Source organism: Epinephelus moara, chromosome 13, assembly GCF_006386435.1.
Source record: "Epinephelus moara isolate mb chromosome 13, YSFRI_EMoa_1.0, whole genome shotgun sequence".
NCBI classification, from domain to species: Eukaryota; Metazoa; Chordata; class Actinopteri; order Perciformes; family Serranidae; genus Epinephelus; species Epinephelus moara.
Genome location: NC_065518.1, coordinates 37,888,945 through 37,900,852, shown reverse-complemented (window position 1 = coordinate 37,900,852; position 11,908 = coordinate 37,888,945). Strand labels below are relative to the sequence as shown.

Sequence of the window (11,908 nt, the reverse complement as noted above, 5' to 3'; positions counted from 1 at the left end):
GGGTTTTTTTGGGGAGTTTTTCCTTATCCGCTGCGAGGGTCCTAAGGACAGAGGGATGTCATATGCTGTAAAGCCCTGTGAGGCAAATTGTGATTTGTGATATTGGGCTTTATAAATAAAATTGATTGATTGATTGATTGAACACTGTCTCTATCTGTCTCCAACTCATACTTGGTCCTCCTTTAAACCTGTGTCATTACATGATGTCACTGCTCTGCTGGACAAAATGAAACCCACCTCATGCCCTACTGATGTTCTCCCTACTGCGCTATTTAAAAAAGTCTTTGACTCAACTGGCCCCCATATCACGGAGATAATTAATACCTCGCTTTTAACTGGTGTGGTTCCTAGCTTTTTTAAACATACTGTTGTGGAACCTACACTCAAAAAGCCCAGTCTGGATCCATTACAGCCCAAAAATTATAAGCCAATTTCCAAATTGCCATACATATCAAAAATTTTAGAAAAAGTTGTAGCAGAGCAACTCACAGTGTTTTTAGAGAATCATGAGGTCTTGGACATATTTCAGTCTGGTTTTCACAACAAGCACTCCACTGAAACAGCACTACTTAAAGTCCCCAGTGACATCTTGATGTCAGCTGATTCTGGTAAACACACAGTTTTGGTTCTGTTAGACCTTTCATCAGCTTTTGACACGGTCGACCATAATATTTTGATTAATAGACTCCAGGATCTGGTTGGGATCTCTGGTTCCGTTTTAAAGTGGTTTTCCTCTTACCTTTCTGACAGAAGTTTTAGTGTTTCTGCAAACCAAATCATGTCTGAAATCATGTCAGGGCTGTCATGTGGGGTACTTCAGGGCTCTGTCCTAGGACCTATTCTGTTCCTTTTATACTTACTTCCCCTTGGACAGTTAATTAGACAATTTAGCAACTTTTCATATCGTCTCTGTGCTGATGACATCCAGCTGTACTGCTCATTCAAGGCCACTGAGCTCCACAAACTGTCTTCCTTAATCAACTGCCTGACTAGCATCCAACAGTGGTTAAGTGACAACTACCTACAGCTGAACTCAGGCAAGACGGAAACATTAATTATTGCCCCCGATAGCATTATCCCCCAGATTAAGCAGCATATTGGTGCTCTAGGCTCGTCTGTCCTGCCAAAGATGAGGAACTTAGGTGTTATTTTTGATTCAACGATGTCCTTGGAGCATCACTCATAACTAGTAACAAAAAATTGCTTCTTCCATCTGAGGAACATTTCCAAAATAAGAACACTGCTGTCAAAGGCTGAACTGGAAATGATTATTCATGCTTTTATTTCGTTTCGTTTAGATTATTGTAACAGTCTTTTTACTTGTTTTAATAAGAAAGAGCTTGACCGTCTCCAGGCTGTTCAGAACTCTGCTGCAAGGCTTTTAACCTAATTTTAGTTCTCACTTTTGGAGCCTTGCAGGGACAAGCTCCTTCTTACCTGTCTGATTTTATACAGCCGTACACTCCCACCCGCAGTCTGAGGTCATGTGACCAACGGCTGCTAGTTGTTCCTCACACACGCTTTAGGACCAGAGGTGACAGATCATTTCAAGCAGTAGCTCCCAGACTATGGAATGCTTTGCCTTTCTCACTACGCTGTTTAAACTCTGTTGATACTTTTAAAACGCATTTAAAGACTCTTCTATTTAAACTGGCATTTGGTTAATTGTGTTTGTTTGTTTTTCTCATATAGCTATGCATCTTTGCATTTATGTTTATACTTTGTGTTTTGTTTTCTTTGTTATTGTTTTGACTTTTGTGAAGCACTTAGTGGTTTTTACCTGTGAAAGGTGCTATATAAATAAAGTTTACTTACTTACTTACTTACTTACTGTTTCCATGGAAAACAAGAACATTTCCCAGTGATCCCAAACTTTTGAGCAGTAGTGTGTATTATAAAATTGAAAATTATGAGCTTTAAGTATTACAAGTCTCACACATTCACATTCAGCCCTCTCTTGTTCTGACCTGCTCCAGGAGGTCCCACCAGTACAGCAATAGCTTCCATCAGCAGCACCAGACCGATGGCGCTGGAGAACTTCTCTGTCCCTACGATAGCCATGAGGACCTCGAACTGTAGTGCTCCCACCATGCCATATGACATGCCAAAGAAGATACAGAAGACCACCAGACCTGAATAATCAGTCGCCTGCAAGGAGAGAAACAGGAGATGACATGATGACCAGTTTATACAGGACAAACCTTATTAATCAGACATACAGTGACTGAGCCTAACTATACAATCAGTCTAATCTTCCCTGTTGTTTTCCTGTAGGAGCTAGTTATGTCCAGTTTATGTGGTTTCAAGTAAATTGGTGAAATAAGGGACTGTTCTTTACCGCTCAGAGGAGGGGGGTGGCTGGGGTGTGACTTCATTTTTTTAAATTTTGACCCTCCCCGAAGCTACTAATATTTTTCCTTCAGCCTCCCTGAGTTACTGGTGGAAAATTCATGACCCTCCCTCCACCATAAATTAGTCATAAGATTTTAAAAACTTACCTTTTGATATTTGACAGTTAAAAGTTAAATGTTGAAGACGAAAACCTGGAGTTGAAAAAAAAAAGCCTGTTTTTCACTCCTGTTATGCATGCTGGTTAGTTTGTGCAAACTGTTTATTTTTATCCAAATTTTAAATGAGACGTGGAATAAAGGGATTTTGATGAAATATCGCCGTTTTAAGCTCAGATTTGGTTGGTTCTGTTTTGACAGAAGCGTTTGAAAATGATGTGTCGAAGGATTGTCAAAAACTGAAAATTCAAGAATAATATCTCTTTTCACAGCTTCTTGCTTTGATAAACTGTGAAATTTCCGGGATTTTTTTTAAAGAAACCATGCCTTTCAAACATGTTTTCTTCAAAAATCTATGGTAAAATAAATACAAATACAACCATTTAAATTTTAAAAATGAAACTGACGTAAGGTCACAGTGAGCTTTGACCTATGGCCACAAGTATCATATTAGTTCATCGCTGAGTCCAAGTGAAAGTTTATGTCAAATTCGAAGAAGTTCCCTTAAGGTGGTCTTGAGATATTGTTTTCACAAGACTGGGATGGATGGATGGATGGATGGATGGATGGATGGATGGAAGGACAACCAAAAACCATAATGCCTCTGACTACAGCTATCACTGGTGCAGAGGCATAAATACAGCCAGTTAAATTTGTCTGCCCCTCCTCTAAGCCAAAATAAAAAAACATATGTCCCTCCTGAGTGCTTAAAAATTATTTGACATGCCTTCCCCTTTTTGCAATACCCCCTTATGAAAAATAAAATGTCCCTAACTGCAAATCCCCTATACATGGATATATGTGCCTCTCCATTCTTGTTGTGATAGAACCTACTACTCCAATAACTTATTAACTAATTTAACTTAGCACACAAGCACTTTTGCACTTTCAACTGGTCCCCCAATTCTTGGTCTATTGTGTCTGTATTACTGTTCGCTATATGTTTGTTTATTTGTCATTGTTGTTTTGTTTATGTTTTTTGTTTTTGTTTTGTTTTTTGATTAGTTAAACATCAACCTGCCAAGGGACTGAGGATGGAAATTAGCCATTGGCTACAATCCTACATATTTACATTTAATGTTCATCAATATGTGCTGTCCCTGTTTTAAATTTGAAAAAAAAAAAAAAAAAAAAAAAAGTTACCTGTGATCCTATGAGGTCGGTGCACCCGTTGAAGATCATAGCAAAGCTGAACAGGTAGACACTTCTGGGTCGTACCCACTTCATGCCTGCTATGAGTCCTGATGCAGGCCGAGCAAACATATCAACAAATCCCAAGATGGTGAGCAGCAGTGCAGACTTAGTGTCTTCATAGCCAAGGCTTTTAGCATAGCTGACCACAAACACAGGGGGCACAAACAAGCCCAGCACCATAACAGACGCAGCAAGGGTATAGATGACAAAACCTCTGTCACTGAACACACTAAAATCCAACAGTTTCCTCTTTGGCTGGAGCTTCTTCTCCTCAGCAGCTATGGGAGAGCCATTCTCCAGCTCTTGAGCCCTCTTAGGGGGCAACAGGGGCCTCATGAGGGAACCACAGGCACAGCAGTTAAGCAGTATGCCTCCCAGTATGAGGAACCCACCCCTCCAGCCATACTGGTACTGGAGAACCTGTCCCAGTGGGGAGAGACAGCACAGTGCCACAGGGCTACCCGCTGCTGCCAAGCCATTGGCTAGAGGACGTTTCTCACTGAAGTAGCGGTTCAGCATTATAAGAGACGGCTGGAAGTTTAACGCCAGACCAAGACCTGAGGAGAGAGACAGGCAGTGTTACAGGAATAATTAGCTTTGCAGAACCCTGTGGAACAAAGATGTGTTCTCATCAGTCTTTGTTGTTGTTTTGTATTATAAGCCCAAATTGCCCTTGGCATTCCCTCTATCACCTGATAATCAGTGAGCAACTGTTGTTTATTTACAGCCAGTCTTCAACACTAAAATGCTGTGTGTAAAATGTATTGGTACTTGAGTTGGCAATGCATTGTAGGCTGCTCCACTTGAAGCAACAGGACCAAGGCCCCACACAGTAAGTATTTTTTGGAAACTGGGTGTTGTCATTTATCAGTGAGATGGAGATTTGAATAGCTCAAACAGTCAGTCTATATTTATTTTGGTAACGTGAATTTTATGGTCTGCATCTGAGGAATGACATACTTGTTAATATATAGACATTCTAATATTGGAATTTTTACTTCCTAATATCGACATTTGCCCAAAAAAAAAAACAAATGTCAATGAGGCTCCAATCTCAGCTGTTGTCATGTTTGGTAAGGGATTGGGGGAAGTCTCTGACAAGATGAATCTAAGAATTTTAGTTTTTCACCATAGTTCACACACAGACACTAGTAAGAGGCTAGTAGCAGTAAGCTGTTTTTGCCTGCTTTAGAAAGTCTCATGGGCTCGTTTCTCTTGTTGACACTGCCCTTGTAAATAAAGGTATTTCATTTTGATTTCTTCTAAGTTTTTATTGCTTATTACGCATAATAGTTATAGAAATGCATATCAGCAGATGTCTGTAGCCCACAGAATAATACAGTTGTAATGTGAATTGCACTGAAGATTGATTATTTTAGAGAATGTTTAAATTGCTAAAGGTAGTTATTGTATTACCAACTGTGCCTGTCTACAGTAAACTGTTAGGATTTCAAGTAACACCCTAAACAGAATGTTACTGTAAATCCAAATAATCACAGAAATATGCACCATTTCATTTTTACGGTAATAGACTGTGAAAATGTTAAACAGTATGGATATAGCGCTGGCATTTGTGCTGCTACTATTTTACTGTATATTGTGAAATTACAGTATATTGCTGGCGTCTGTCCTGCCAGCTCTTTATTATCATTTTACAGTGAAATTATTTACAGTGCACATTTAGGAGTATACTCAAGACCACGTACAGTTAGGGCTGAAATGATTAGTCAGCTGATTAGAAAATTAATTGGCAACTATTATGTCTGTCATTTTTCATGCAAAAACATTTCATAGTTCCAGCTCCTCAAATATGAGGACTTGCTGCTTTTCCTTTTAATTATTTTATTAATTATATTAGATTAATTTAAAAAATTTTGCACTGAGTACTTTTACTAGTGCAGAGTGCTAGCCAGCTATTTAGAGGAGCTGCTGATTGTTGGTACAAGGTTTCAGGAGTCAAAGCATTTATAAAGCTTTGAAATTTGCACCACCTGGCTTTTCCTAACGATTATATTATTACATTACTGTGATCTGTTCATCTTCTACTCAATCACTCTGATCCAGATTAAATTTTTTTGAAAAATGGGTAAGAGCAAATTTGGATGATTAAGAATGTTTGGTGCATCTGGAGTTGGCTTTTCTCATTTATTCTTTTAACAGGAAATTAAGAGAACATACAATAGAAATTTAGGAGAATGTTCCTGCATGAGGCCCACTGTGACCTGGGGGTGGCACTAAAGTAATGCTGAGAGGGCTATGGTTCACTCCCTGAGGAGCAGGAATTTGCTTATTGAGGTCACATGGCAATCTGGCCATCAGTTTGGATATTTTTTTGGTATTGATGATTTTGCCCACATAGTGGCACTGAAGGAAAGGTCAAGGAGTCACTAAAAGATCCATTATTGTTCTTTGTGAAGCAAGAACATCCACAGCACATTTGAATGGCAACTTTAGAGAGTAGTTGTCAGGATGTGCTGCTGTGGACCAGTCTTTGAGGAATGAACAGAGCAACTGACCATATTAAAGGGAAATTTTGGTTTATTTCAACCTGTCTCCTATCGTCCTAAATTTGTTTCAAGTGACTAGTGACATAGAAATAATAGTTAGCATGTTAGCCGTTAGCCTAGATACAGCCGTAGTGTCAGACCTGTTAGTAAGTGAACGGGCATCCCTTCAAGTGCAAAGTTAGTCCACAAAACAAGCTTTTTTTCCACAAAGACCGCCTCATATCGTTAGGATAAATGTCAGAGAACATATAGAAAACGACATGTAAACGTGTTGTCTTACCTTACTGGTGTGCTGCCATGTTTGTTTATCCCTCTAGCTCTGCTTTCCAAAGCGTGGCCGAAATATCGCAAGAACAAGCAGCGACAGCTGGAAGGCAGAACTGGACAGTAGCCTGAAAAGTTCATTCATTTATTTTATGAAAGATTTATAGAATAATGGCTGACTTTTTGCCATTTTTGACTTCGACTTTGTGGAGGAGGAATTTGATTTTGCAGAGTTTGATGGCCGCCCTTATTTATTTGAGCCAGAATACACTGACGAAGAGCTTTGTGAAATTGAAGAACGGAGGAGGAGGAGAGAGAGAGGCGCAACAGGTAACGTTAGAGGATGAGAGGGGAGGAATGGCTGCGTAGCTCTGGAGATTGGTGGTGTACCTGTGAATGCTGTGCCCCAGTGCCCACAGAAGAGGAATGCCTCTGTTGCAAGGAATGGGACCGGTTGCAGCCTTATTTTCAAGGTCTGGATGTGACCGAGGACGAGACACCTCCACCTGGAGTAGTATCCAGCTGGGCTTTATCTAGAGCTCGCGAGATATATTTCGGCCGCGCTTTGGAAAGCAGAGCTAGATGGTAAACAAACATGGCAGCACACCGGTAAGGTAAGACAACACGTTTACATGTCGTTTTCTATATGTTCTCTGACATTTATCCTAACGATATGAGGCGGTCTTTGTGGAAAAAAAGCTTGTTTAGTGGACTAACTTTGCACTTGAAGGTTGCCCGTTCACTTACGTTTTAACAGGTCTGACGCTACTATGCGCCCCGGCTGTATCTAGGCTAACGGCTAACATGCTAACTATTATTTCTATGTCACTAGTCACTTGAAACAAATTTAGGATGATAGGAGACGGGTTGAAATAAACCGAAATTTCCCTTTAAGTGTTGGCAGCTGGTTGAAATGTAGGTACCTTTTTCACTGACATCTTTTGTTATGTCTCATAAATATTGTTGTTGTGTATTTAAAGAAAATGAGCTATAAAACAAGAAGCAGCTAATCAGCGTCTGACTTTACAGAATGAATATGGATGCATGCATGTTTGAGTCCTTGTCACATGTTTGTGATTGCTACTTGGGCATGTATGTTGTGGTACCTGTGATGACTCCAGTACAGAGGTAAATGTGTATGATGCTGGTGGCAAAGGAGGCCAGAATCATTCCCAGTGAGGCAAAGAGCCCTCCAACCATCATCACTGGCCGACAGCCAAACCTGTTTACCAACACACTGCACAAAGGGCCTATGAAAACACAATCAACCCATCAGTACGCAGTACACATGCCAACAGTTAATCACTCTCAGACGTGTGCTATCTACCTGTGCCATACAGCATGGCAAGCAGTATTGATGAGATCCAGGCAGTGTCACTGTAGCCGACGTCAAACTCTCGGATCAGCTCCTTGAAGAACACGCTGACAGCTTTGGGGAAAGCGTAGGAGAAGCCAGTGATGACGAAGCAGCCAACCAACACTGCCCAACCCCAGCCGCCATCTGGTGCCTTCACCCCGGGAGGTCCATCGTCCACCACTGCTCCTCCCATGATGCTCTCTGACTGCTATGTTACGGTAAATCACTAGAAACACAGTGGTAAAAAAAAACCAAATTAATCCTTTAGCTTGTGATGTCACTCATATTTTCATATATCCTACAAATATTCATGTTGATTTGGAGAATTATTTTAGACTGTAGTCTCATCCTGGAGCACATCATGATTACCATCATTCAAAACCATCAGGTCAATAAGTTTAGAATTATTTAGGGACTGTTCTTTATTTATCAGAGGAGGGGTGTGGCTGGGGTGTGACTTCGTTGTTTTTATTTTGATCCTGTCCAAACCTACAAATACCTCTCCTTGAGCCTCCCTGAATGACGGGTGGAAAATGCATGTCCCTCCCTCCACGATAAATTACTAATTGGATTCTTACCCTTTGATGTTTAAAATTAAAAGTTAAAAGCTGAAGATGAAAATCCTGGAGTTGAAAAAGCCTTGGTTTTTCACTCTTGTCATGCATGCTGGTTAGATCATGCAAACGCTTTATTTTTGGCCAAATTTTAAATGAGATGTAGAATAAAGTGATTTTGATGAATTATCACTATTTTAAGCTCGGATTTATATATGTTTTTTTCTGACATAAGTGTTCATCACGCATTATGTGTCCAAGGTCCATTGGAAACTTCAAAATCGAACTATAATATCTGTTTTTACAGTTTCTGGCTATGATAAATGGTGTAATTTTGGCTTTTTTATTTTTAAAGAAAACATGTATTCGGGTGGGTTTGGAAGGCTTGTTTCCTTAAAAAAAATGTCAAAATTTATCACACCTAAAGTTCTCTCTTTTAAAAATCTGCAACAAAATAAATACAGAATACAACCGATTAAATTTGTATGCCCCTCCCCTAGGCCAAAATAAAAATCACAAGCCCCTCCCCAGTGCTTAAAGAATTATTTGACATGCCTCCATCTTTTTGCACCACCCCCTCCCCCTTCATAAATAATGAACAGTTAATAATAATGAACAAGTAATAAGCTCTAATCGTGTGTGTGGTTAATACATTCAGAACATGTACACACTTGCACTGTTCTGCATGTACATGTACATGCAGAACAGTGCATTAGTTACTGGTCATCCAGCTACTGTAGTTACTGTTACTGCAAGTTACCGTCATTAGTTCACTGGATATGTTTGGTTTTGAGACTTCAATCTGTGGGAGAGGTTGTATTTTTATTTACAGAATTAATTCTATTTTAAGACTGTGTGTAGCAGTGTGTGTGTGTGTGTGTGTGTGTGTGTCATCTAGGAGAGGCGGTGTGGTGTGTTCATTCCAGTGGGGGGTGTATATGTGGGAACATGGTATTTGCAGAGATGATTTATTGTTAACAGCTTGTCAAGACAGATGAAACTTCCTCCTTAGCCATGACGAGGAATATACTGAATAATGTCACATTTTAGTGCAGTAAAAGATTAAATAAAATACCAGTCGACACAATAGTCCTGTAAAACATGCTTATTAATTGCTTGCAAGAGGCACTGCCAGTATTACACCGATGTGACTGATGTTGAAAGTCTCATCTGCAGTTCTTGGGAGCACTTTGCATCAACACTCGCCAACAACAACCTCACAGCTGTGTGTGTGTGTGTGTGTGACTTCCCTCAGGGTGTGACTGACCTTTCTTTGACCTGGTTTTGACACGTCTTGATTTAGAAAACATTGTTCTGCTTTTACCCTTTATACGTCAAATATCTGCAGTCCTGAACCTCCTCATCCATGTCCGCTTGTTTGTCTACAGGATGTCTTATTTATGATATCCTCAGAACTCACACATAAAACATGTAGATAGAATGAGGTCTGACCCTCCTTCAAGATGAAATTCTCAGTACATTTCCATGTGCAGTTAAGTGGAGCAACGGTTAAAGCTCGACAAGGCAACTCCGCTACGATAGATGGTGTTATGCCCCCTTTCAGCTAGTTAGTATTGGACCTTTTTCCAGTTGACCTATAACGTCACAGACCAAACAAACATCATTCTGTGTTTAACTCCCATCCATGTATTTTGAAATACTGAAGTCTTTCAGCTGACACAGCATGAACTGCGTCTCCTTGTTCTTCCAAAAATGCATGGCTCTGGATGTAGATTTCACCATGTTGTTACCGGCTTCTTCTTCTGTCACACATTTAATGCTATTTAGCCCGTTTCCACCAAAAATTTTCTACCCTTCAGACATGGTACCTAGACCCTAGCGTTTCCTCTGCAAACCGTACCTTTAAATGTGGGTGGGGTTGTTTCTCAGAGTGAGGATTATAATATATGCAGTTCACATAACCCCGCCGAAATTAATACATATAAACGCTTGAAGATCCACTCATTACTAAAAGTTTATGTCATACAAAAACTAAAGTAATGGTCAAAGTTGTCATATGGAATATTTATGGTGTGTTGATTGAGTCACGTCGTCAGCTCGTGCATTGAGTAACATTACAAGTTATTTTTTCTCCAGCATCCTTTCATTACATATTTACAGTTTACTAATTAAACTCTCCACGATATGAACAGTGGCTTCTCCCTGATAACCAGACACAACTCAGCCCTGAACACAGTGACCATCTGCTATTGACCAATCAACGGACTGCAGTGTTCACAGCTCCACCTTTTAGTACCAGATCTGTGTGCTAGGTACCCCAGTAGAAGGGGTACCAAAAATGGCAACGGTTAGGAACGGTTCCATTGGTACTATCCACAACTTTTTGCAGTGGAAACGGAAAAAAAGCATACCGAACTGAACTGTACCGTACTGCTCGGTGGAAACAGGGCTTTTGACTTACAGGTCAAAGCATGGGATGGAAACTGTGGAGCATGATAAAGTCCAGTTTAAGTCGGACTAACACAATACTAATTTTCTCTAATGTCATGTAAACATACTGCCTGTTAAAATGAGTTAACTCAGTATATGCATTTACCAGGGACGCAGCACCAAATTCTGGTCCTGTGCAAAAGTAGTCTCTATGGGCTGCCTGCCCCTCCTATCTTGATCCATGTCTCTGTCATGCACTTTGAAAAATTGTTTTACAAAGTCAGTTTGCTTTCTTTCCCTTTCCTTTTCTTTCTGTATTTCTTTTCTTTTTGGAACCTCAATCTCCCACTCTTAGGGAACGACATGACACTGCACATATTAGCAATCACTTGGCTGTGGCTGCCTATGGAGAAGAATCCCAGGCTACATTCCTGACAAAATGTAGCAAAACGTTTATTCAAATGAAAACAGTTTTGAACACTCTGTTGTGTTTCACAAGCGCACTGCCTTTTAGTATAGTGCAGTGTTTCCCATTAATTAACGAAACTATGGCGGCCCGCCATAGTTTAATTTGACCCGCCATAGTTTCTAAATGAAAGATTTAGGCTGCCGAAAGTATTGACTTCTCATGATATAAATAATATCTCAAACGCCGTAGCGTTTTGTGCCGATGTGCTGAGGCTGTCAGATCCAGCGCTCGACAGTGCGAGCGTTTCAGTCGACTAAAAATATGTGTGTGCGAACTGTAAAAAATATTTAGGGGCACATGTGCGCATAAAAAAAAATCAGCCGAAGCAGCCTATATTTTTGTCAATAAAAATATATGATAATCTAACCACAAATGTTGGAGGAACTCCAGCCGCCTTCCCTCTTCCCTCTTCCCCGTGTGACACGGTTATGGGCGGTTTTCCAAGCCACTGTCGGCACAATGAAGATAAGTCCCACTGTCGGCTGGGTGGAAATAAGTCAAAGGGCTCTAGTTTCCCGGCGCAGCGCAGGGTGGCGAACCCCGCGCAGAGCTAGTTTCGAGCAGTACAACCCGAGGCGCGCTCAGTTTGGTAGTTTGGCAGACCGAGGTGCGCTGAGATGGGTTTGGTGGCGCAGCAGGGGGAGGTGTCGACAGATCCAGCTTGG

At 40.6% G+C, this 11,908-nt stretch overlaps 1 protein-coding gene across 2 annotated transcripts in view; it reads right to left on the bottom strand.

The window, feature by feature from the left end:
- The window catches only part of slc16a3b (solute carrier family 16 member 3b), a 46,308-nt gene that overhangs the window by 11,613 nt on the left and 22,787 nt on the right, over positions 1-11,908 (bottom strand). For both annotated transcript variants that reach the window (XM_050060292.1, XM_050060291.1), the window contains exons 2-5: positions 7,800-8,055; positions 7,579-7,722; positions 3,651-4,258; positions 1,968-2,148 (exon numbers count right to left, since the gene is read on the bottom strand). In XM_050060292.1, the coding sequence (XP_049916249.1) occupies positions 1,968-2,148; positions 3,651-4,258; positions 7,579-7,722; positions 7,800-8,022 (1,156 nt within the window). In that variant the 5' untranslated portion in view covers positions 8,023-8,055. The remainder of the gene's footprint in view (positions 1-1,967; positions 2,149-3,650; positions 4,259-7,578; positions 7,723-7,799; positions 8,056-11,908) is intronic.